This window comes from Pocillopora damicornis, chromosome 9 (assembly GCF_964200805.1).
Source record: "Pocillopora damicornis chromosome 9, jaPocDami1.2, whole genome shotgun sequence".
NCBI classification, from domain to species: Eukaryota; Metazoa; Cnidaria; class Anthozoa; order Scleractinia; family Pocilloporidae; genus Pocillopora; species Pocillopora damicornis.
The window spans coordinates 22,619,899-22,645,229 of record NC_142678.1 but is presented as its reverse complement, the minus strand read 5'-3'; the positions used below and the strand labels follow the sequence as shown (position 1 = coordinate 22,645,229).

Here is a 25,331-nt window from a genome sequence, read left to right as displayed (position 1 = left end):
TTTCCGAAATCGTGGTTTTAAAACGTAATTAGACTTAGTTCAGACTGGATCCCTTTGCCAACAATGCTATCATTTCAGACAAATATATCGTGTTTACACATTCGTTTTAATATTGTTATGGCCATATTATTGCAATCATTGTTATGTATATTTTAATTTTTGTTTGCAAAACGAAGAGGTAGGTAATTAGGTAATTAAGGCTGATTAAAGTCTAATTAACCCATTCCTTATTATTCGAGGTAATTGGTGCTTCGCTGAGTGTTATGTAACAGGTAAATTATCCAATACGATTGGTACATACTTCATATGAAATAATGTATGTTGTTATGTCGAGCAGTTAAAATGTCATTGGTAAGTTGAGTGGCTGACCTAACGAATAAAAACAATTAGCTGCAAATTAGCGATTAATTAGCTATATGAGACCTCACAACAAAAATCAACGAATCAGCAAATGTTTACATTTATATTTTTGGAATTAAGATATGGTATGAAATAACTTTACATAGCTGTAAAGCAAATGAATTGGAATCAGCCATCACCACAGGGAGACGGTTTGGTTAAGTTTAAAAATGTCAACTTCATCCTTTGTCGAAGAAATTGTCTCAATGGAAGGAAAAATGTTGGCTGATGAAATTGTAAAAGATAGATTTACACAATGTGTTGTAGCAGTCCCCATAAAGCGGATATTTACCAAAAAAAAAGAAGAGGACATCTATATATTTAGCGGAAGTCAAAACTCTCTGCTTCTTGAGTTATCGAACACGTCCAATAATTTAACATGATCATTAAATTATCGCATCGAATCGAATTAAAATCTGCATGGATTAAAAAAAAAAAATTTTTGGTTGACTTGATTTCTATTCAAATTCAGTCGTAGGTACCAAGCCAGGCTGTAGTCTTAAGCCAAGTGGAAAACCGCGATCGAGGTTTAATTCTCATCAAAAACAAATTTTGGAGCAAGTGTTTCATCTGTCGCCATACCTTGAGTCCATTGAGCAGGCACAGATGGCCGAGACTTTGGGTATTCAAAAGACGGCGCTGCAGGTATTTATCGAAAAAAATTCAACGTTTACTTTTTCTGATACTGATGCCCCGTTTGTTTTTGTCTTTAGAACTGGTTCAAAAACAAACGATATCGTTTAAAGAAAAGAAAAGAAGCGGGCGATAAGGAAGTTTTACCACAAAATGAAATAAATGACCACTGCAAGGTGGAACCAGGACACGAGGAAAGTTTCAGTTTTGCAAAATTTATTTAACAATGGCGAATCAGACGTCGATAACTGCGAAGAGCTTTAGGAAGATTTGTCGGAATCTTTTTTTTTCTTTCCCTATGATACCATGGATATAACCGACGCGCTAATTTGACTAAAATGTTGTTAAATTGTACTCCAAGATCATCTTTCCTCTAGTTCTAATACTTACCCAATTTACTTGACTTCTCCTGTATCTTTTGACGAGTGTTGAATGCTTAAACTTGAATGCTCATTTGTTTTAACGTTCAGAGTAATGTCGAAAGTAGTCCATGATTGCATCAGTTTTGCTCTACTTCGCTTAGTGATTGGTCCAGAAAAAGCGCTACTTTTCTGGCCGGTATGTAAGACAAGTAGTTTAACTATAATTGTCTCTAAATGTTTTCCCTGACTTGACTTTTAGCCAAAATTTTAGGTAAACGGTTAAATCTCTTCACTTAGAAGATATTTTTCGAAACATATTTTTTTTTAAACAGTAATATAGAATTATGATGAACAATGACCACATTGTGTATAACATAAAATGTTTATTGATACAAATTAAAGCTAAGCTATTTATTCTCAGCAAATCTAATGAAACGTAGAAGAGGTAATAACTTGTGTGTAAAGTGGCTTGAACGGTTTTACAATCATTAATATCACTTACTGAGCTGCTTGCATTGTATTCTTATTGTAGAATGTAAAGAAAGCGACATAACTTTTAAGTCTGTAAAACATGTTTCGACAGAAACTTCTGTCATCTTCAGTTAATTAATGTACAAAGCGTTGGAAGTTGAAGTATATAGTAAGTAGAACAATGCTAATTATGATAAATAGTGACAACAAGAAAAGAGGTAAAGGATGAAAGTGTGAGAATTAAAAGGATAGTTTTAGATTTACATGGTGTAATTGTTGATTCAAGGATGGTTGTTCTCTTTGAATATGAATAACCTCTTTTATCTTGAGTTGAAAACCGGTAGAGGCGTGATCTAAAACCGCTATCCGCTGAACACAAAGCGCGACAATGTGCAGAATCTTTCACATGATGTTACGAATGACCTTCACATTTTAGATTTTTCACTCCCAATTTCTCAGTATCAATTTTCTACTTGCCGCACGTGACATATAATTCAAGGTCTGGTAATTTGGTGTTGTGAGATGAAATAGTCAATTGATCAATCTCGGAGTGAAGGATATTTAAGAGAGTTGGCTAGGGTCATGAAAGTTTTGAAACAATTATTTCGCGCGACCTACCGACATTTAATAAGAAGCTTTGATTTTGATGTTTGGGTTGTTATAAAGCCGATAAGTTCTACTTCTGAATATGAAAAGTAAGAATTATTTTTGTACCTTTTATAAAAAACTGTATCTATGAGCCAAAGTTTTTTTTTTGTGTGTGGTTTCATTACTATATGAAAGCAAAGGCGATACAAAATATATACAGTTGATCTGTTTGTATAGCTATCAAACTCATTGAAATATTTTACATGAAACCCTGGCTCAGGTAAAGTGTAACTTGAGCAACCCAGCCCTATAATTGATCTAGAAAATTTTAATCTGTCTACCTACTAGAGGATGCAGATAGATGAAATACTTTCTATTCGATTTTTTTTTCTGCCCCGAACAACCAGGAAAGAGACGTAGAATTTGTAACTGACCACCATCAAATGCGATCTTTTACAGTCTATTTCTGGATTTTTTTAAAAATTAGTATCATCGTAAATAACTTCTTTACATCTTTTGTGTATCGTTATGTCGTTATGTTCAGTGCACTGGACTCCGTGTCGAGAGGCCTGGGTTTGAGACCTGGCCGGGTCAATGCGTTGTGTTGTTAGTCAAGACACAGTGCCTCTCTTAACGGCACACATAATTTGGAGCCTCGCTTGTGTATCCCGCACCTTAATGGTGAAAGCTATTAAAAAAAATTGAGATGTAAAAACAAATTGAATAGAGACCTTTAAGACCAAATGAACCCCTTCTGAAAGTAACCCCCTTGTTTACTCTTTTGATCATCTGTCATAAGAGTGAGAGCTAACACTTTCTACTTGTGTTTCCGAGAGGAGCCTAGTGTGAGAGGTGTTAAGGCGAGCTCAGATTCTAACTTGATACCTATGACTACTTGCTTCATCTGGTCTCTCATTCGTTTGTGAAACACACGGCGCCGTATTATCTAAAAGCCAGTAGGTTTCCATTGCACCCTTGCCCTAAAAGGGAGATAAAAGAAAAACATTTTACTGTCAGTACTAAACAAGTCTGGTACATAAAACAAGACGGTGTGAGATATGTGTTTTGTAAAGAGGTTTTTAGTTTAATTCGAGCAATGTTGGTGAGAGCGCTGACCAGGTCAGTGTGTTGATGTATTTGAAAGAAAAAAATTAATTGCTATCCAGTGCCTCTCTCCACCCATGAGAATACATTGGTACCGGGAAGGGTAATGAAATGCTGCGAGGGATTAGCATCCCAGCCAGTTGGGAGTAGTGATACTCTTCGTCGTTTCGCGCGTCAGATATTCTGACCAAAAAGACTGGGTCGAGACTCACCAGTAATTTAAACGCGTAATTTTGAGAAAAATATGCAAAAAAAGTCTTCTATCGTTGTGTTACTTGTTCTCTTTAAGTTTTTTTTTCCTTTCCACAGGGCGAACTACAAAGATTGTACATGAGGATTCAGTCCCAGGTCTTATTCCTCACTTGACCCTATATAACAATGGCAAAAATGTCTTACTTTGACGTCAACTAATCCTCTGAATTCCAGATGATAATCATCGATAAATTCCAGCATGTCCTTTGTATCTTTGCTCACATGGATTTTCTGGGCTGAAATGTGAAGTATTTGGGTTTTAAATAATCAACGATCTTCGTAAATTTTTTTAACGATTTGTAAATAAACAACAAGCAAACAAACAAACAAACAAACGAAACACAAATTGGAGAAAATCCCTCAGAGCAAGGACGAACTCCACCATCCTACTCAACATTGATAAGAAAAAAAAAAAAAGAATACATTCCATTTGTTTTTCATGTATGCATATCACCAATGCAAGTCAGGCCGCGCTGAACTGAATTGAACCCGGGGCTCTATAAGTGTAACTATACATTTTTTATGTTGACAAAAATTTTGGAACAAGACTTACGCAATCCAGTTGTCTGCATTCTGGATGCGGTGTTCACAGTGTCCCCAAACAAACAATAGCGAGGCATTTTGTTCCCTACAACTCCTGCCGCGCAAGGACCTGGAAATAAATGAGTGAAGAAGTTAACAAAAATAATATAGAATTGCAAAAAATGAAAGATTTTGTCTTCCTTTTTAATGAGGCGCAAACTAAATTCACGAAATAATAGAAGAACGAATGGAAGTATACCATTCAATATATACTTAAAGCTAATAAAATTTAAATCTGATACATCAAATTTTATTGCCAGTTATTGTTCGTTTGTGATGATTAAAAGTATCTACGAAATATAAGAAATATGAAAAAATGATTGTATGCGAAGAATGCAGACATTTATAATAACTATAACGAAACCGGCTACGGGGTTACCTCCAGAAATCCAAGAGATAACTTCAAAAACTCACCCGTGTGTATACCTATTCTTACACTGAGATCTCTTCCGTCATCGGAGCCAAAATGAACACTTTTCATGAGCTCCACCAGATGAAGAGCCATCAGGGACACCTCAGTGACGTGATTGTGCCCATTTTTCTCTGGTAGGCCTGATACAACCATGTAGGCGTCACCGATCGTCTCCACCTTATAGACATCGTATTTGTCGATGTGGTTGTCAAAGATTCCATAAAGTTGGTTCAACATGTGGGTCACCTCCATGGGTGAGATACTGGCACAGATTTGCGTGAAGTCCACGATATCACTGAAAAAGACAGTCACGCTTTCAAACTGCTCTGCCTTGACAGTCTGCCCACCCTTGAGCTGTTCGGCGACAGGATACGGCAGCATTTGGTAAAGAAGACAATCTGCTCTATGTTTTTCTTCCTTCAGCTGTTTCGTTGTTTGATGAAGTTTGTTCGCGTATCTTTGGATCGTGTAAACAATGAACACAAAGCAGGGCATAATCAACAGAACGAAGGCAAAAACTGAATACTTAAGTATCGAGTCCTTCTCTGCTGAGCTTACATTCTCCTTAAGTTTGTCAAGGATCAGTGTCCCGAACTCCTTTTGAACTTTAAGTAATGCATTTATGTAAACAGTCATGATATCAAACCACTCTACTCCCAACTCCACTGACGCGTTTTGCTTTTTATTGCCTAAGATAACTTTTCTTTTTTGCTCCACAGTAACCAAAATCGTCCTGTTAGAAGCTTCAACAGATTTATTATAAATTGTTTTAATCTCCGGCACAAGTTGCATGCTCGTCTGTAACTTGTCCTGTCCCAGCTGATTCTGCTTTGCATACCAGAGTAAATCATTTGTATCTCGAAAATATCCTCGACTGAAATATGAACCTCCAAGAGCTCGCTCAATACCAGTTCTTTCTTTGCCAATAAGGAGCATTTGGTACCCGATGTAGTCCGACAGAATGTCTTGGTCTGTTTGCTGGACGTTGCGGAAAGACCAATCAAACAGGTTTGTAATTATTTGTGTGTAAAACGTGATTTCTTCTTTGATTGTGCTGTTATTGGAAGGGTGAGAGTTACGATGGTTATTTACCAGCGCCAGAAATGTCTCCAGGCTGTTAAAATTATACGTTTCACGATTATCTTGTGGCCACCTGGCGAGATTTTGGGCCACCTCATCAGTTTCCTCTGCAGCTTCTAAAACCCGAGGCCATATTCCCTGTTGTGGATCTGAACTGAAGTGTAAAACTCTTGTTCCTCGCTCAATTTGCAGTCTGTGAATGAGGCCCGCGACTTCGATGCTCAGGTTTATGCTAGCTTGCAATGTTTTGGTTTTTGTAGTGACCTGACTGGCTTTTAAAGCGTCTAGTATTGTAAGAACCGTCAGACCAGTCATGCCTATCAAGCTCACAACTACCATGGTCGCCATTTGTGTTCTTCTTCCAGTTCGAGTGATACTTTTTGGTGTTGATACTTTATTTTCCAGTCTCAAGTCCAGGATCGGCTCTACTTGTCTCGTTTTCTTCATGGCAGCTGATAATCCGCGAGAGAAAGCTTCAGTTTAACCGAGGTGTCTTGAATTGAATCTTTTTTCTAGGGAAACATAAATTCCTTCAATTAGGTGTATCTGAAAGTTAATATTAAAGTACTTTATTCAAAATTCAGAAGGTTTCCTTGAAAGTTAGGTTTACTGGTACTTTCACGAATAGCCTCCTTCTTGAAAGCTTTTCCGTCAGACGAGCGAGTTAGGGTTGGGAGCTTGGGGTGACAAGAGTTGAGGGTAAGAGGAGCTGGGAGCCAGTTTCCAAATGAGGAGACGTGGGTTTGAAAAACTCTGTTCCCAGTTTCTGTGCGGGTTTTTTTCGTGAAAATTAAACGTTCTCTCCCAGAAAAAGATTGCAAATTAGATCTAATATCGAATTGAAGACTTAAAATATTTTTGTGCCCTCTTTGTCATTAGCATGGCTGGAGTCTTCTAGGAATCGAGTACGAATGGAAAACGTGAAGCACTCATGATTATCCTGAATACCGAGAGCTTTTTTTTGCATTCTTAAGTGCAACTTACACAGAAAAAAAAAATTCTGGCGCGTGAAAAAAAAAGTATTCAAACGAGACTTGGACGTCAGTGTGCGCGCATCTGCGTTTATTTAAAAATCAGTCATTTTTGGACAGTAAATCAATGTTTTTTCCACCTTTATCAATCAAGATTAATCCTTCTTATCGTTCTATTGTTCTTTGTGTTGAACTCAATCCGAAGATAGCAGATGCTTCTGCCGAGAAATGTTTGCTAATCTTAATTTTCTTTGATATTTCTATTGATAAGAATATTATTCTCGAACGAAAATTTCTTAAAGCAACCATTAGTGACTCCAGCTCGAAAACTTCACCTTTAGAATCACTTTACGTTGGCTAATTTACACCATCAACTCAATTGATAGAACCAACCTATCTCGTAACATACACAGCCCCATTCCCACCGATGCAGCTCTATATTTTCGTTAGGAACTTACCCTCTTAATTCAATTCGTTCTATCAGTACTGCGTCATCATGTTCAATCTTTCGATATGTTCATCGTCAATCGAATTTTTTCAGGAGTATTAAGTAAACACACGCGTCTTTCGAAAATAATCCGGCCTTGATCCATTACGCTCCATATATTTACACAGTGAACCGCGAAGTGTTTAATTTTTTACCACAATTGGTCAAAGGGAAATGCTAAGTTTGCTCAGGGCGCAAATATCATCTTGGACTGAATAAAGAAATGAATAATAGTCTTTTTGGATTATCCGTCTAATCCCAAAATTGGGAACAATTAATCTGAACATTTTCAACCTACTAGTTCGGTGACGGTTGGGAGTGAGCAAAAATCTATCATCGTAACGAAAGTACGTGTTCATGTCAGTTTTCCCGACCAATCGAAATAGAAATTACTTTTAATAATCATAGACTGTCTAATTATACCAAGATTGGGTTTTTCAATATTTTTAGCCGCTTTTATATACTCAGTTGAGAGTAGGTTAACTTGAAAAGGTCCTGATACGAAACATCTGTCGTTCACATACAAAACAAAAGCGTGAAAAGGCTGGTTTGAAATATTTCCTTATGTCGTGGTAACCCGAACTGAAGCATAGCTGTTGTCTTCATTTCTCGTTTTGGTGTTTAAGTACTTCAAACCTTCCGAATAAGATAAAATATCTAGTTACGAAGGAAGAAAGAAGCAAAATGCAAATGCATGCAATACACCGATTTTCAACCTGTCAAGACAAAAAATTATAGCACCCAATATATTGGTGTCTCATTCTAAATCAGGCAATCAGCGAGTTCATTTCACGAAATTTAACACTAATGTATCGATGAGAACATAATTCATGTAATTTCTGACGAATTTAGAAGCAGTTGAAAAATAGTTCAAATGATACTCAGAATTTTCAACCAAGCCTTCATTATTTTAACGGCAAAATTCTGCCGAGCAGAACACGAAGTCTTCTATGTACTAAACTTACACTCTGCATATTACGGTTTTTTTTCACTTTTTTTTTTTTGCGGAAGCTAACCAATTGCTATGTTAGAGGACCAACCCAACGAAATTAAACCTGGCAAAAGAAAACAAACAAAAAAAAAGGCACGATTAGCTCCCTTTCCTTTCCTCTCACGCTTGCAGAATTAAGTGAAACGGGTAAAAAACCATTTATGGTAAAATCACTTTTTTAACATTCGGAGCTTGCTGTTAATCGCAGATAACATGTAAGTAAATCAGTAAAATCAGCATTTTACACAATAAAAAACGAATAACGACTGCAAAATTTTCGAAAACTTGAGCGAGCCTTTAACAAACGTGAGTATTGATGGAGATATCTACAACTTTCAATTAAAAAAAAAGAAAAAATTAGTACGTGTCACAATTTTATGAAAGGAAGATTTGGATCGCTTTAGATCTGGCACAGAAAGCACAAAAGGAAAATTGGAAAACACTTCTGAATTTTTTAACATTATATTAATTGATTTATGGAAAAGAAAATAACACGTAGTATTTTTCAGACGTTTCCAGGACTTACCAAACGCGCTGATGAAGTCCCTCTAGAGTCCAAGTTTTTGGAATTTCTTCTGCTTTCTGTGGTGGCAGGTTTTCAACTGGATACAGCTTTTTGTAGCCCATATAGCATTCTTGACGGGCTAATGCTCTGTTATAAAGCAGCAGAGAATCAAGTCTAATCGGATAGTCTGAATTCTTTCATCTAATTGGTCAGTTAACGCAGAGGGCAGATGGCTTGTTAATGGCTGTCTGTTAAGAGCCGACGAGAAAAGCTGATGCATTGGCGTATTGTTTTTATCTATTATGGAGGTAAATTGATGTTAATAAAAGCTTTCTTTTGAAAGCTTTTCTTTCTCTTTCATTTCATTTCATATTTTTCGGATGATAGACGACTTTCCGATGAGTCGCCAATAGTTAAATAGTATTGGGGCAAAATCGGTAAGTGATTTTAATAGATTTATACGAAACAGCCTTTCCTCTTCACAAGCAAGATTAGGCTTTTGCTTGGAGTTTCTTTCAGTCGGTAACCATAGTAATAACAATTACAGCGAGTTATCAAGATGGGAAATTATCCAATGAATTTTTTTGAAATCAGGAATACGAGCTGAGTATGCTTTTTGTGGCTGAAAAACGCTTAGATTTGCTCACAAAGCCATAAAACGAACAAAATTCTCTTTGATGAGTATAAATTTTTTAAATTCAACCACAGTCTAGACAAGAACGTCATCCAACACCATTTTAATCTCAAACATTTTTAATCAAAATGCACGGTAAAAGTCCGTGACCATATGAAGTAAAAGGTGTATCCATAGGCAGATGTCTAAAAGCAATGTTTTGACAAACTCTGACAACTTTGGTCCCAAAACTGGACAAACTTTGTCAAATGCGCAGTTACAATCTCGATGCTTGAGATCTTTTTGGTGAAAGAAAAAGCCTCTCTTGTTAAATGACTCAACCATTTCCTGAATAATTACACGAAGCACTGCTAATCATAATAATAACAACTTTTGTAAGTGAAAAATTTTGGAGAGTAAAGCTTAACTTAATTAAGTTCGATATACATTTCTCAAGCCATCTACTTGTGTAAACATATTAATTTCCGACTGGTAGCCACCGTCTTTTCGCTAGCTTATTACTCGACCCTAAATCAACATCATATTTTATTTCACATGAAGTTTCCTTGTTGATTTTCAATGAGCAATCAAGTTGTTTTAACAGAGTCACAGAGGACAGTTTTGGTATCGCTCCAAACCTAATAACAACGGCCTATTTCAAACAGATTTGTCATAATCGTAGGATGTCTCTTCGTGTCACCGAGATACACGTTATAATCAGCATCTTCAAAAATCGACGGCAGAGCTAAAAATTTATAATCCTTATTGACCTTCTGTCTTATGTTATATATTCTATTTATGCATCCCAAGGTTTGGCGCTTCCTGAGACTAAAAAGTTTACTCGCTTGTTATGACGATCAAAGGTTTGTAAAGGTTGGACTTAATTTCGGCCTAAAACAAGCCATCGAAATCAGTCAAACTTGACAGTCCTTAAGTACTTAATTGCCAGTTTTCCGAATCTCTTTTCATCTTCTCAGTATATACAAAATCTTTTGTGTTCGTGTCTTAACAACCCAAAGCTCTGCAAAGTCCACTAATTAAGAGAAGGCCCCATTTTCAAAAAGCATAAATAATCGAAGCGCGCACTTTTCACTCTAATGCGAAAACAAGATTAGTTGCCAGTAACTTTTTTTAAAGTATATACTGGGGTTATCATGTTAATTTTTAAGTAATCTAACTACTGAAACTCGGATGGATCCAAACATTCACTGGGGGAAATTCCATTTTCAAATAACAGGTTCTTTCATTTGGCTTCTCTTAGCTTTGTCATACAGCATAGTTAGAAGCACCATTCTATTTGCGTAGTAATCTTGCAAATAAAACCTTCTTGAAATCCACTGAACTGGTCTCATTCTCAAATAGTTTAAATAACCTAGGCGGTCATTTTTTCACCCTAACAAAGTGCAAACACTATACGAATTAACGATCACATATTACACGTCAGTTGCAGCAAAAAAACCGAGCTTGAAATAAAAAAGTAGAATTCATATCAGAATTTGACACGACCTGAATGTTCTGCCATAGTTTCGCACGACAGTTTTTCCGATTATCGGTCGGCATGCTTCTCCAAATGCGTTTAGAGAACTTAATGGAAGAGTGGCCGAGATGATATGTCAACATTCACCCTGTACATTCTCGCAGGCGGGGGAGGGGGGGGAAAGGGAATATGGACTATGCATGCAAATTCGCCATCTGCGCCATCCCTTCTCAGCCCGATTGGTCGGTTTTATAATATGTTTGTTAAAATTCAGATTAGGGTTTGATACTCAAACTAGCTTTCTGTAAAAAAGATTAACTGCATAAGATCATTATTAGAGAGCCGGTGTTTTTCTTTCCGCAGTGTAGATTTCCCCCAAGTCTCTGCCTCTTTTGGTGTTTAAGTGTTTTTGGGGTAGAATAAATTCTGTAAACTTTTTCTCTAGACTAAATCTTGTTTGCACTTGCTTCGAGGGGGCGAAGTAAAGAAGGAACTAGGACTAATATGGCAACTAATTAGGATTCCGTTTTTTTAGGGCGACTCGGACGTGTAAAATTGTCGGCGAAAGTTGGTCATAATTGGCTGATTTTTGATTATTATTGTAGCAAATGGTTTTTTGTTTCTCGAATGTGATGAGAATGTTTAGTAAAATGTCACCTCGTAATGTTGGAATCTTTGCTGTAATCGCTATGGAACAATCACGATTTTTGTCGCTATAGGCTCCAAATAGGGTCTTGATATTCCTTGCTACTCAATTTTTTTTCGGATAGAAAAAATTGGAGGAGCTCTTTTCGCCTTTTTCGCTTGTACTTTTCGAAAGATCTTGCAACGAAATGTGAGAAGTGGTAATTCGCTTCATGCCAAGATATATTAACTTTTACACATAGGCGTTTATCGTGCTTCGGTATATACCTTTGTTATACCAAATAAATGTTTCTCGTCTTCTGCCTTTCCTGTGAGCGAAAATTTTGCGAGAAACTTTCAACAGTTGCCTAGAGTTCACCAGAGAGAATAAGTCTTTTAAATCTTTCATCGGATTTATCTTCAAAGCGACTGCAATTTCAGTTATAAAGTTATAAAGTTGAAATTTCTCTAGACCCTGTGTTATAGGACATCAACTGCTAAAGATTTTCGTTAAATGCTGGGCTCGTATGACACCACAGCAGTGAAGTAGGTCGGGAATAATCTTCATGAGAGTCGGTTTTCACAATCTAAATTTTAAACCCTGCACTACGTATCTCTTGAGACCGATCTTTGTTTTAAAAATGGTGTAACTCAAATAGTGTAACTGTTCTTTTCAAGGGTATATCCTTCTCTAGCGCAATTTTCATATACTTTGGTACTATGCGTGGCTTAATGTACGACTTACGACATGAAGTACTTGCTGGTCGATCAATGTATTCGTTCTTGCAACGTGCCAGTTGCGATGGCCTGCAGCTTGCTTCAGCCTAATGTCTAATCTTGCGGTGGTTTGGTATGCAGTATGGTGTGTTTATAGTGGTTGATGGGGAGTTTGATCAAGTCCTGAAGAATTATTTATAGTCCTACGACACTTTGATTCAACACCGGAAAGTGTTTATGACGGTTAAGAAGAAGCCTGTTTTAGTCCAGATGAAATGATTTGTAGCCCTGCGGTGGTTTGCATTTACATCGTCAAGTGATTTCGTAAAAACCATCTGCTGTTTATAAGGGTTTAATTTTGAGACTTTAATGAAAGCATTCATCCATCTCGTTCGATCTGAAGCTCATTGGTAGCTGAGGATAAATTGGCTCTTTTTCAAAACTAGCATTGGCGCTTTTTAATAGCGACCATTGGTGTTGATCTTTAATACAAAAGGGAGAACTCCTTTGACAGGCAAATTAGGTTTGTTTTTATGATTCACAGTTACAGCGGGATACGCTGTAAAATTGACAACTTACGCCGTAATATCGACAATTTACACTTTAATATCGACATCTTACCTAACTTTTGCGGATACTTGGAAATGAGTTATTACGCAATGAGTTTTCATGGCTTACTTTACACTTTTCTCGCCCAAAATTTGCACCGTGTTTGTCCAATTTTACTCTTTAATTTGTTCTCAGCTTCCCTACCAGATAATTATTCAATAGTCAGTCTCATGAAGGCCTTCTCAACGTTAAAATTCGACAAAATTTGCATATAAAACTAAAAATAAGCGCAAGGAATGGTTTTATTTGAATACTTGAGGGCGTAAGTCGCAGTTTTACTCTATCGTTGTGTATTCTTGTGATCACACATATCAGAGTCAGCAGTCAGGTATCTTTGATCGCGTACACAGCATTTCTCTGTGTACGTGGGTTCATTTATCCCTTGCTCTACTGAAAAAAGGAGGAAAAAGGGAATTTGAATTTGAGAATTTAACTCGTGCATCTGGTACAGAGTAAAAAACAGTTTGAAAGACTCAGATGGTTGCCAAAGCCATGCGTCTGTGTTGCTCTTGGCAACAAATGGCCGAGGGGCCTTATCATTCCAGCTGTTGTTTATGAATTAACAAATTTTTGTGCTTAAAATCTCGATGAACTCACGTTGACGTGCGAAATAATTGTTGACTTTAGTTAAGAAGCCTTAAGAAAATCCGATATGTTGTCTGTCAGAAATACCCCAGCTGTGTACATATTCTCTCCCACTCATCAAAAAACAGATGGTTGCATAATCATTAGCTCGCCATTGAAATTCTGGTAAATATTATGAATGTTATGAAAGTCATCTAGCGCACGATTAGTGAATAATCAATTCGAACGAACAAAATAAAGAATACACACACATCTGGTACAGTTTCAAGGTTATTTCAAGTATTTATTTTCAGCTCCGAAGAAAATCTATACTCAGAAATGTTTGGGACATGTAAAAGCCTCATTTGAGCGCTCCCTGAGGTACTCAACATGTGAATTTAAGATGTTTTTTCCTCGAAAAATTATCAATGTGCGAATAATTTCTGTTATCCAAGTTAATGATGCTTCTTGTGCTTCTTTTCGTCGCTGATTTTCTTTCCTTTCGAGCTCTCTTTCTTGCCCTTCTTAAATTTCATGCATCCGGGAGTTCCACAAGGTGAGCTTGATGGATATGGTGCGGGGTATGGGTAGGGCTGCTGAGGGGGGTAGGGCTGCTGAGGGGGGTAGGGCTGCTGAGGGGGGTAAGGCTGCTGAGGGTATGGCTGCTGAGGATATGGATATTGTGGCTGCTGTGGGTAAGGGTATCCTCCACATCCTTGGCCGTAACAGTCCTTTCCTTTTCCTGTTGAAATAAATATTAAAGTTAATTTAGACTGATCAATGCTCCAGAAACTATGTCAATTTTCAAGTATCTCCGCCATTAAAAAGTATATTCAAATTTATGAAAATCGCAGTACTCTCCAAAGGGTAACTTTACTATTTGAAAACTGTCTTGAAATTTCCTAAAAAAATTCGGCACGGATGCCGCCATTTTGAATCTAGCTTAACAGCCTGGCCTTAGATATAAAGCAATTGTCCCAACTCCGACTTTAAACCAACTCTTGGCTATCTGTCCAAACATTTAGAAGCTTTACAAGTTACTGAGTTCAAAATGGCGGCTCTCAAGGTCGAATTTTCAGCGCATTTGAAGACTATTTTCGAAAGGTTGGGTTTATCTTCGGATTTTCAAAACGGGAAAAGTAATAATAAATATGTATGTACACCTTTTAATTTAATGATCGAAATAACACTTGTATGGTTTTCTGGTATCTGAAGCATGTTTTTCCTTTTCAAAATGGTAAAAAAAAAAAACATCGATGCAATGTTTTGCACAAGAGTATTATTAGATTATCTGGTTCCACAGCTCAGTTATCGTTGTTAGTATCACACTTCATCAAGTCGACGCATCAATATTTTCAAACCCTCAATCTGTTTTGTACTTTCTAACTTTAATCCAATTGCAAAAATATCACTTCACCTTCTGAGTCTACCTATTTAATTGATGAATAGCCTGTATTTCTGCTGGGGGGGGGGGGGGGCTACATGCTCTTTAATTTCTTTTTGGCAGGGGTTGGGGTGAATTTACGCTCTTACTTCTTTGAGTATTCCACACATATAGCTAGGTAAAAAAATTAAATATGAATTATTTCATATAAACTCCACAATTAACATTCCATAAATAAACAGGGATCTAATGCGGATAAACTTTATCACAAGTAATTTACAAATAGGATCTGTTTCAGTTATTTGAAATTAAATGTGATAACTATTAATTTGATACAATATCAATTTCCTTTACTTATCGTGGGTCAGACAAAATGTATCATAACATCCACTAAAAATTTTGTATAAGTTATTTTCATAAAGTATAGCGCCGTGTTTTCTTTCCAGGATATCGGTAAAAGGTTTACAGGTTTTATATCTCACTTAGCATTAATACTCGAAGGCAGAAAACAAAAGACAAAGACACAAGTACGATGCAATCGCCACATACAACCAAAAATGCTAAAGACCTACTCAGCGGGTCTTATTCAACAATGGCTGAAACGTGGTCTACAAGGAAGATCTTCTACCGCGCATACCGATCATTTAAAAAGTTGAAATGCTATACGAGGTTTTTTTTTGTTGGTATAGCACTTTTTCAAAAGCTGTTGGTAGCTGACATTGTATTCCCCGTGGGTTAAGCAACTTTTTAACAATTCCCACACCAGTAATCTCTTTGATTTCACTACCAGCATGACGTAGATTTGATCTCATTTAATGATTCATCGTTCACTGATTCGATAAAAATCCAGCCGGGAATCGAATTTTTTAAAAAAAAATTCAAGACGTTTAAATGTTCTTGATGATGCTATCATTCTGGGGCTGATTTTTTTGTTCTTATTTTTTTTATTTTCTTCCAGACGTATAAGTTGTTTGTAGCATGTGTTTGGTTCTACATGAACGACTTTGATTGCAATGGATAACAACTTGGTCAGCCTTAAAAATTATCGCCTTAACTTCCTTTGCGTTTGTTTCGAGTCTTAACCACCTTTCTGCTGAGTCAGCGCTGGCTGACGAGCTGGTTTAATATTTGCAAATACAATCGACAAGCACATATGCGACGAGGAGTGAAATAAATTCCCCTGATCTAAGTATTTACCCGATCCACTTCCGGACGCAGAAGAATCTTCCACTTCCTTGTCTTCGCTATCTCCTTCCGTTTCTGTTTCCTTGTCGTTTGGTTCCTCTTTCTGTTTCAAGACAGATTTTCCTTCAACAGTCATCAGTGTCAGAGCCAACAGGCAAGCGATTAACAGTAGCGATCCCTTCATGATAACCTGTAAAAGCATTAAAATAGCCAAGGAAAATACTTTAAAGAAAAGCTTCCCGCGCTTCTTATTTTCTTTCTCAGACTTAAATGGCAAGACCTGAAAGGATAGTTTTAAATTCTCTTCTCGCGTTTGAACTGAAATGCAAGCTTGGTTTAAAGATTTGAAAACAAAAACATGATAGCCTATATCACAGCTCGAGCGTTATGATTTGCTAAAGGGATGAAACAGGATCTAAGTGTCGCCGGGACACAAAACCCATACCGTAAATGTATTGCACAGATGACTCAAAAGAAGATTGAATATATTGCACCTTTTCTATATGTCGTTGCTCCTTGACCGTCACCTGCAAAGCTTAATGAAAATTTCCGGAAAGCTTCGAGGAGTAACTATATGAACCGTCGCCTTACATAATTTATTAATTATTACACGGGTAGTGTTTTGTCCTTATGAATTGTAATTGTTATCCTGGTTTGAAAGATCGAATATTTTACTTCTAACACGCGTAATCACAAATGTGATCATCGCTTAACTTTCTGAAAATGTATTTAGGAACTATAAAGATCACGTTCTTAAAATTTGTTGACAGGCCTTAAAAAAACTTTTCTTACGATATCATCACAAGTTATTATTCCGTAAGGTAAGCAACGACCAGGTCACAAGTATTTCAAGGTGACAATGTTCTTTGCATTTTCTAAATAAGGTCGGCCGATTTGTGCCCTACAAGTCAAGTGAATATCTTCCTTTCTGAGGCAATAAAAGACATCTTGACCTTTTTTTGACGGTTTTCCACGCCTTGACATTACCAGGTGTAGAAAAATACAGTTTTTTTCTGAGGAGAGCAGTCATTTCACATTATGTGGGTGTTTCTTTCAATCGGCTTTCTTCATATTTGTCGTTGATTAGCTCACCCGCTCTACAACCGAGGGAAGTAATGAGGAGATGTGTGTTTTTTTATACTTGCTCGGTTGTGGAAGTGATTGTTGTTTGAAATAAAGTTCAGTCCAGTCTTAGTTTTCATCAAGTCCTGTCTCGTTTTTTATCGATTCCTGAGGAAAATATAAATTTATTTTGTATTCGTCGCTAACGATTGTGTTGGAATATAACAACCTGCTCTCTTTTGTCAAGTCGCCTTGTGAGTCAGGGCAGTTGTGTATTCAAAATACCTCTTGCGTATCGGAATACGGAAATCGTTTGTACATCGGTGTACAACCTCCTGCTACAATTTTGTAGAACGAGAAAATTTAGAGTTTTCAAACACTTATTTTCAGATATTTCTACAAATGGGACAATTTCTCAACCAGCCATTTTGAAGTGGCAACAAAAAAAAAGCCTACTGTTTTTGGATTCTCCTAAAGGCCAGCGCTCGTCGAATGTTACAAAAAATCTCGTTACTAAGCTTTTAAGCTTAAGAAAAGCTTTTAAAAAACCTCTCTTAACTACGAAATAGCGTCTTAGTAATGTGTACCATGTCTTATAAAGAATCTCTAAAATGCTAGCAATTATGATACATTCCATTTTTGGGGTCTCTTCAGTGAGTGTTTGCGTGGTCAGGTCATGAAATGGATCAACGATTTTTCAATCCTCTACAAAGATTTATTGAAGCGATCAAGCCAAGGGACTTGGAATATTTTCGATAGGGAATGCAGACACGGTGAATGAACCCTATTTTGCTTCTAGGTCAACATTTTTGGGTTGATGACTCCCCCAACTGACGTAAAAAAAAAAATTAAAAAAAAAAGCTCTGGCGTAGTTTTGAGCGGTTCAAAATGAAAACAACCAGCTGTGGCTTATTCCTTCTAAAACCGGAGATTCTGCTGAGAGGCCATAATTAAAAAACCACAGATCTGAAATCTTGGCCATCCTGTGTAGTGCATGGTATGTTTGTCCTACACCATAGCGAAACGATCTCTCCCCTGACGAAAATCACGCACTGGAGCTTGTCTGTTCTTCATTTAGCTGTGTCAAAAGAGTGCGGCATTACGCTTAACGTAGTTCTTTATCAGCGCGCGCAAATTGGTATTTATCACGTAATTAATTAGCTGAACGCAATACACCTCAAAGTTCATCCAAAGGAAGAGAGCTTACGTTGGAAAAACTGTCATCTAAAGAGCATAAATATGCCCACTTTTATCGAGTTAGAAAAGCTTTTGAACTTTGCACTCTCCTCGCCAGAGGTGGGGACCGTAAATTTTAACATTTTGCGCATGTTTCTTCAAGAAATACTACGGCATCTTGGCATTGAAAACAAAGCTATCGACATTGACACACTAGGAGAGGAACACAAAAGTGCTTTTGACTTTATCAAGGATGGGTATGCCGATGTTACCAATCTAGAAAAAAGATCACTCGAAGTCTTTCAAGTCGAAGAAACTCCTGAAATGATGGTGGGACCTGAAGCCGAATTAACGACTCCATTTCAAAGCAATACAGAGCAAGAACAAGAGTCTCCTCCTCCATCAGCCTTAGATGCGGAGCAGAGGGAAGGGGAACAGTTGACGAATGTGGAAACTGATCCCACAGAAGAAAGTAAATTGGATGCATCGATTACAGAAGGAGAATTGAGCATTGCTCCTAAATCAGAAGATCTTCCAGTTAAAGATCAACCGCCCTTAACTCGAAGCTCCGTTTTCTCACCTGGAAGATCAGATTCGCTGAACAGCCTAAAAAGGAGGGTTTCAGAACTCCAAGGACGTGTAGAATTTCTTGAGTCACACCCCCCTCCCGCTGTTCCTGATCCCGTTATATCGGTGGCTTCCTTAGTGAGGAAGGAGAGCAAGACACCCGCTCATGACTTTGTGGAGTTGGTCAACATAAAGCGGACGCTTGAGGCGTCAGAAAGTTCTCTGGAGGGCTTAACAGAAATGGTAGATGCCTTAGCGTCTGATCTGAATGAACTGAAAGAATCTTTGCCCAAAGTCCATAAGACCTCAAGTGATCTGCGCTCTGATGTGGAGGAACTGCGGAAATCTCTGAATGCAATGAAAGAGGATAAAGCAGGAAAAGAGGAAGGGGAAAAGGAAGGGGACACGATATCAAATCTGGAAAATACTGAGCAAAGAATGGATGGATTTGAAAGTGTGCTGGCAAACTTGAAAGAAGCCGTTGCTGAGATTACTGAAAATGTGAAAGATCACTCACAAGTAACAGATCCCAAGGGGCAGGAAATGCTTGACGCTCATGAAAAACAGCTTCAGGGATTGAAGGTTCACATTGAAAAAGTAGAAGGTAAACTGAATGGAGTGAGTTCCAAGTTAAGTGGAGCTGAAGAGGCTGCAGCAGACACCCTGACTAAACTTGAAGCGTGTGGTGAGGAAATCAACGAAATCAAAACCAAACAAGAAACTTCGGGTGAAGAGTTAAAAAACCACAAATCACAAATTAAAGACAACGAAATGCAGATTCACCAGTTAAGCAACTCGATGAAGCTGATGAAACGTGAAAACACTGAGCGGGCGAATGTAGAGGCTGCGGACAAAGAGAAAGGTGAGGACAAATTTCCTGCACAGCCTGAGCGTATAGATGGCTCCTGTTGAGTTGATTTATTATAATAACAGATCATATCAAGCTTGTTAAGTCCAAATGAAAACTTATCGATATCAAAGGGAATCATGTAGCCCCGCACCCCTCATCCCTTATTTAAACTCTGGATAATGATTGTGTTGAGCCAGTCAGTAACAGTCATTGCATTGCATAAGATATATCTATTATATTTGGTTATAAAAATGCCTGCATTTCAGGAAGTTTAAAACAGTTAGGGTGCAAAATATTCAGTTAGCCGTGCACACCCTTGAAAAACATCATTTGCTGACAGTTTCGTTCTACTCTAAGAAGTTAAGTCTGTTTTCACACTTATTGCAGCGCGAAAGTCAACGACAGTGTCCTCTACGTTATTGCCATGATGTTAAAGAAATAAAAAGCGCGCCGAGTGCATTATTAAGTTCTATAAGCACTTGGGAATTTTTAAGAACACTCGAGAAGTGCGGAGAAGCACGAGCCGAAGCCAAGTGCTTCTCGCACTTCTCGAGTGTTCTTAAAAATTCCCACGTGCTTATATAACGCAGCAATACTCGAGGAACAAGTTTTGTTATTTCTTTTATTACACCCATGTAAAGTGGTACCTGTAATCTGATTGGCTCTAATTGGTGCGATTTATTCATGAATCACACCATTTTTGCTTTAAATCACATCTTTTTCTTACTCATGAAAAACAGCTTCAGGGATTGAAGGTTCACATTGAAAAAGTAGAAGGTAAACTGGATGGAGTGAGTGATGTAAGTAAGCAGGCCACACTAAAAACAAAACAACCAATCAGATTTCAAGGCTTGTTTAAAGTAACCAGTCAAATTGCTGGAAAATAATAGACAAAGAGTATCGTATGGCAAATTTTGCTACTTTGGTTTCCAAAACTCTTACTTTTCCCCCTCAAAAAATGGATAAATTTAATTTCAAACCGGCTCAGTACTGCATCAATAAAATATTTGAAGTGACCAAGTCCTGTATTTGGGCGATTTCAAAATGGATGTAATAAAGTGGTAATTGAACCTCATGTCGTGCAATTTTGGTCGGAAATCATACTTGTGATTTCAAATCGAACTTGCGCTGCACGCTCGACCGATTTTGAAATCACGCGTATTATTTCAGCCCAAATTGCACTCCACTCAGTTCAATTACCATTATCTATAAAATGTATCGCGAATTGCGCGCGCTCGTACCGATGACGTAGGCTGCGTGCATTATATCTCAGCAGTGCACTCGTGTGACGTAAGGCGCGTGCTTTATGAAAATATAATGAACTCGTTCTGACCAATCACGGCGCGTGCATTTCTCTGAACATTTTATAATTAACATTAAACACATCCTCTACGTACCGGATTATGATGTACACTTCATAATTATTCGCTGAAGGCGAGTTGAAAATTGAGTTCGTCGAGAATAATTACAATAGTGTGCTAAATCTCATAAAAACTTCCGATTTTTTATTTTGTTTTAGAGGGAGAAAGAGAACATAAGTCGGAAACTTCGACGTACAGGCGCCGCGCGTACAGCGTCGATCGACAAGAACTGAGTTTGATCCGTACCATGATATCTGAGTTACAAGAAGAAAAAGAAAAACTAAAACAGACCGACATCCGATTGAATGACGAGCTTTACAGGAAACAGAGGCATTTGGACGACCTTTATAACATTGTTGACGAACTGAGAGACGTGAAAGTCGACAAAGAACTGCTTAATATGGGATTTGAGCTGAAAGCTGATAAAAAAGACGTGGAAACCAAGATTGGAAGGGAAGACTTTGAGCACTGCATAGGTCTTGTCGATCAATCCTTAAGAGATTTGCTGCAAAGATTAGAACGCCACGTAAGTTTAATGTAATATTTCGTTTGGTCAGAACCATTGTAAGCAAACAGGCATCCCGGTAAGGAAGGCTTGTCGATATGTAATCTTTTGGAAAAAGCCGGGATCAGAATGGTGTTAAAGTTTGATGTTCCTGTTTGTCGGGGTTTATGCTATCAATACCGCGCTAGTCTTGTATTACCATATATTTTTTTCTGATTTAACATGTTTAGTCAGTCAGCCAGTCACTCGGTAAATTGGTCCTGCTATCAGTTAATGGGTTGATACGTCCGTCAGCAAATCGGTTGGTCAGTCAGTCACCCAGTTGGTCAGCTAGTCAGTTGGTCGGTCAGCTGGTCAGTCAGTTAGTAAGTTAGTCAATCAGTCAGTTGGTCAGGTGATCAGTTGGTCAGATGGTCAGTTGGACAGATGGTCAGTTGGTCAGCCGGTTAGTTAGTTAGTTAGTCAGTCACTCAGTCGGTTAGTTGGTCAGCTGGTTGGTCAATCAGTTGGTCAGTCAGTCAGTCAGTCAGTCAGTTGATCAGTCGATCTGTCAGTTGGTCAGCTGGTCAGTCAGTCGGTCAGCTGGTCAGTCAGTCGGTCAGCTGGTCAGTCAGTCAGTCAGTCAGCTGGTCAGTTGGTCAGCTGGTCAGTTAGTCAGTCAGTTCGTCAGTTGGTCAGCTGGTTAGTCGGTTGGTCAATCAGTCGGTTGATTAGTTAATCAGTTGGTCGGTTGGTTAATCAATTGGTCGGTCAGTCAGTCAGTGAGTCTTCAGTCCAATCAGTTCATAAGTCAGTCATCCAGAAATTGGATGTGTTGAGCGTGGGTAAATCATCCAGTCATTCATCCAGTCATTAAGCGGGCCAGTCATTTAGTCAGTTGGCCAGTCAGTCAGTCGGTAAGTCTGACTGACTGAGTGACCGTCTGACTGACTGTCTGTCATGGATCGGTTGGTCGGTCGGTCGGTCGGTCGGTCGGTCGGTCGGTCGGTCGGTCGGTCGGTCGGTCGGTCGGTCGGTCGGTCGGTCGGTCGGTCGGTCGGTCGGTCGGTCAGTCGGAGAGTCAGTCCATGAGTCATTTAGCTATGCACTTGATTCGAGTTAAGAGGAATAGAAAGTTGAGCGTTATCTTTCCCATTTAGGAAAACGCACTGAAATTAGCCATAGAAGCAATCCACTCAGACGTGGGCAAGAAACTCGACAAAGAAGAAGTTGAACCCTTGAAGCGTTACCTGGAGTCGCGAATGGAATTTATGAAACCAAAACCGGTGGAAAGACCGGCCTCCCCAGAAGAATTGGCAGCAGGGATCCGAAAGCGGTTCCTAGTGAATCACAACTGTATATCATGTGACCGCCCTGTTAAATACACAAGAGAGGAGCCTTTTCCCCCTCTACCAACCATACGCTGCATGCCGGGATCGAAGTCGACCCGTCCCTACACCACTTTCGAGCTGGAACAGATCCGACAGCACATGCTCCCAGGAGGACTGTCGATGACGAAGGAAAGGTTTGAACTGCTGGAGAAGCAACGCAGCAAGTTACAGAAAGAAATGTTACGACTTAGGTTGGTGCTCCCTTTCCATCTAACCCTACCGTGAAATTTTAAGCATGAGATTACCCAAAAAGTTTATTACAAATACTTTTACCACCTTATGATATCTATCTAATGAATGGATTACAGACATACTTACAGAAAGGAACTAAAATACTATTTTCCTGCGCAACTGTTGATTGGTCTGGTCACGCAACACGTTATCTGCACCTTACATGGTCACGCAACACGTCATCTGAAAACGCCTTGCGTTACGTGGCTAAACAACGGCTGCACAGGAGGCGCAACAATGCTGATTTAATAAACCTCTTAGCAGTAAGTCCTGATGGCCACCTAAACAACTATACTGAGGCAATATTTCTCTGGGATTTCGTTTCAGAGTGAGGTGGTTCACGAAAAAAAACTTACTATTTGGAAAAAGACTTATACAGGTTTCAAACGCCAGACACTGAGACAGACTGGTCACGTCCGACAATTTTGATCAGTGGTCTGATTTACCTCACATCCTTTATTTTCATTAGGAGGGTTTTTGTTGTAGACAAATATGACGACAGGGTAAAACATATTTCAAAACTGACTGAAGAAAACCGTAACAGTCATAATTCTTCTACTTTGTTTTAATCATTAGTGGTGTTCACGATCTACAAGAATTGGCCGAGGCTACTGCAAGGGCCTGTGGAGGAGTCCATACCCTCACCTATCCCCACAGTCAGTCGGTTGTTCGTGGACTTCAGCTTAACAAGGACGACTTGGACTTCGTCGTCCCGCGTAAAGATTTTCAACCGGTGGATATCTTAGGACAGGACGGACACATCTATAAGGGATTACTGGATTCCCTCCCTACGACACTTCCCCACATCCCACAAAAGAGCAAAACCTCCGGACTAAAAAATGCCCCAAGGAATGTGAGGAGCACGACCCCGACTTCCCCTAATCTTCAAAAACCTGCAAAGGATCAAATTGAAAGTTGCTAATTTGAACTGATTCCTTAAGTGACAATTTCTTTTTCGTTTGTAAACATTACTTAAGCAGAGCAATATTTATTATTCCGTAGCTTAGAAAAATCCTTCTTTGTGTTGTAAACGATGCGCTTACTTATTCCAAGGAGGCAGAAATGCAACGGACGAAATGCAATTTTCGGTTTAAAAGTTCTTTGTAACCTGTTGATCAAAATAATCAAATACATCAGTGCCTTATTTAAAAGAAAATCCTTTTCATTATTTAACAAATTGTAAGTTGTCAAGGTACGCTAAATTCAAACTGATGAACATAGAGTAGCCATCATCTTACTAACGATTAGAAAGTTTTGACAAGTGGATTGTGCGGATCATGTCCTTCCTTCAGAATTTTCAGAGAAAAATTGACTGTACCGTAACCTTGTGTTAGAGACCCCATTGAAATTACATCAACATGCGGTCCAAAATATTGCGCGATGTTCTCTATTGTAACGCCTCCACTTCCCTCAATCAGTAAATGCGGGAATTCTTTCTTCAGGACCTCAGCTGCTCTGTGGAGAGCCTTAGGCTCAAAGTTATCCAGCATTACAACATCAGCTTCTGCACTGGCAGCTTCTCTTGCCTCCTCGATGCTTCGACATTCCACTTCAATTTTGATTGAGAAACCTCCCACCCTTCTTGCGTCTTGTACGGCACGTGTGACGCTCCCAGCAGTCCAAATGTGATTATCTTTGAGCATGATCATGGAGGATAGATCATATCGATGGGTGGAAAGAGCACCGACCAAAAGTGCGTACTTTTCCACGATTCGAAAACCCGGGGTAGTTTTCCGAGTTCCCGCTATTTCTCCGTGCCAGTTATGGTCTTCCTTAAGTTTCACCAAACTCTTAGCCTTCGTCGCAATTCCACTCGCTCTTGTAATACAATTTAAGGCCACTCTTTCTCCCAGAAGAATCTTGTTAACTCTCCCAGTTACCTTTGCCACCGTGGTCGTGGGTTCAACTTGCACCCCTTCGGAGAACACCCATTCCACCTTGCACCCCAACTCACGGAATATTGCGTCGAAGAAAGGAACTCCCGCTAAAATACCCCTAGATTTGCACAACAACACTGCTGTTTCTTCACTTTCTCCCACAACGAAACCTCCATAGTCAAAGCTTGGCGTATCTTCAGCTAACCACTGCTGAACGTGTTGTCGAAGCGAAGTTGGGTGAAGAAGAACATGAAGACGTTTGTCCGCCATGTTTGATTGAGTTGGTTACTAAGCCCCAAGCTTGGCTACCAAGCTAAACTCT

At 38.7% G+C, this 25,331-nt stretch overlaps 4 protein-coding genes and 1 long non-coding RNA gene across 7 annotated transcripts; 2 read left to right on the top strand and 3 right to left on the bottom strand.

The window, feature by feature from the left end:
• Positions 1–877: 877 nt before the first annotated feature.
• Positions 878–1,817, top strand: LOC149040761 (uncharacterized). The gene is made up of 2 exons (XR_016179852.1): positions 878–1,044; positions 1,113–1,817. It is a non-coding gene; the product is annotated as an uncharacterized LOC149040761 (long non-coding RNA).
• Positions 1,763–9,026, bottom strand: LOC113670184 (uncharacterized). Of its 3 annotated transcripts, none has more exons than XM_027186283.2 (5): positions 8,859–9,026; positions 4,806–6,395; positions 4,363–4,461; positions 3,954–4,045; positions 1,763–3,433 (listed from the first exon to the last, which is right to left on the bottom strand). In XM_027186283.2, the coding sequence occupies exons 2-5, from the start codon at positions 6,328–6,330 to the stop codon at positions 3,320–3,322; spliced, it is 1,830 nt and encodes a 609-aa protein (XP_027042084.2). In that variant the 5' UTR covers positions 6,331–6,395; positions 8,859–9,026; the 3' UTR covers positions 1,763–3,319. The 3 variants fall into 3 exon arrangements, with proteins under 3 accessions (XP_027042084.2, XP_089038968.1, XP_089038967.1); XM_089182842.1 differs by lacking the exon at positions 8,859–9,026 and adding an exon at positions 7,313–7,378; XM_089182841.1 differs by lacking the exon at positions 8,859–9,026 and having other exon boundaries at positions 4,806–6,732.
• A 4,693-nt stretch (positions 9,027–13,719) lies between these two features.
• On the bottom strand, positions 13,720–16,638 carry LOC113670186 (uncharacterized). Its single transcript, XM_027186286.2, has 3 exons — positions 16,505–16,638; positions 16,023–16,200; positions 13,720–14,183 (listed from the first exon to the last, which is right to left on the bottom strand). Exons 2-3 carry the CDS (start codon positions 16,192–16,194, stop codon positions 13,897–13,899), a joined length of 459 nt encoding a protein of 152 aa, XP_027042087.2. The 5' UTR covers positions 16,195–16,200; positions 16,505–16,638; the 3' UTR covers positions 13,720–13,896.
• Positions 16,639–18,213: 1,575 nt separating this feature from the next.
• LOC113670187 (uncharacterized) lies at positions 18,214–24,253 on the top strand. Its single transcript, XM_089182840.1, has 4 exons — positions 18,214–19,677; positions 21,185–21,552; positions 22,671–23,092; positions 23,709–24,253. Exons 1-4 carry the CDS (start codon positions 18,312–18,314, stop codon positions 24,052–24,054), a joined length of 2,502 nt encoding a protein of 833 aa, XP_089038966.1. The 5' UTR covers positions 18,214–18,311; the 3' UTR covers positions 24,055–24,253.
• LOC113670188 (nicotinate-nucleotide pyrophosphorylase [carboxylating]) lies at positions 23,146–25,299 on the bottom strand. The gene has a single exon (XM_027186288.2). It carries the CDS (start codon positions 25,277–25,279, stop codon positions 24,377–24,379), a length of 903 nt encoding a protein of 300 aa, XP_027042089.2. The 5' UTR covers positions 25,280–25,299; the 3' UTR covers positions 23,146–24,376.
• Between the last annotated feature and the right edge of the window lie 32 nt (positions 25,300–25,331).

What these genes read in the sequence shown, in the direction of transcription:
- LOC113670184 (XM_027186283.2), bottom strand. Translation starts at nt 6,330, where the DNA reads ATGAAGAAAACGAGACAAGTAGAGCCGATCCTGGACTTGAGACTGGAA. An exon ending in AAGAATAGGTATACACACGG is followed by an intron (nt 4,462 to 4,805) that starts GTGAGTTTTTGA and finishes ATTTATTTCCAG; the next exon opens with GTCCTTGCGCGGCAGGAGTT. An exon ending in AATGCAGACAACTGGATTGC is followed by an intron (nt 4,046 to 4,362) that starts GTAAGTCTTGTT and finishes TTCACATTTCAG; the next exon opens with CCCAGAAAATCCATGTGAGC.
- LOC113670186 (XM_027186286.2), bottom strand. Translation starts at nt 16,194, where the DNA reads ATGAAGGGATCGCTACTGTTAATCGCTTGCCTGTTGGCTCTGACACTG. An exon ending in TGCGTCCGGAAGTGGATCGG is followed by an intron (nt 14,184 to 16,022) that starts GTAAATACTTAG and finishes TTATTTCAACAG; the next exon opens with GAAAAGGAAAGGACTGTTAC.
- LOC113670187 (XM_089182840.1), top strand. Translation starts at nt 18,312, where the DNA reads ATGCCCACTTTTATCGAGTTAGAAAAGCTTTTGAACTTTGCACTCTCC. An exon ending in TGCAAAGATTAGAACGCCAC is followed by an intron (nt 21,553 to 22,670) that starts GTAAGTTTAATG and finishes TTTCCCATTTAG; the next exon opens with GAAAACGCACTGAAATTAGC. An exon ending in AAAGAAATGTTACGACTTAG is followed by an intron (nt 23,093 to 23,708) that starts GTTGGTGCTCCC and finishes TTTAATCATTAG; the next exon opens with TGGTGTTCACGATCTACAAG.
- LOC113670188 (XM_027186288.2), bottom strand. Translation starts at nt 25,279, where the DNA reads ATGGCGGACAAACGTCTTCATGTTCTTCTTCACCCAACTTCGCTTCGA.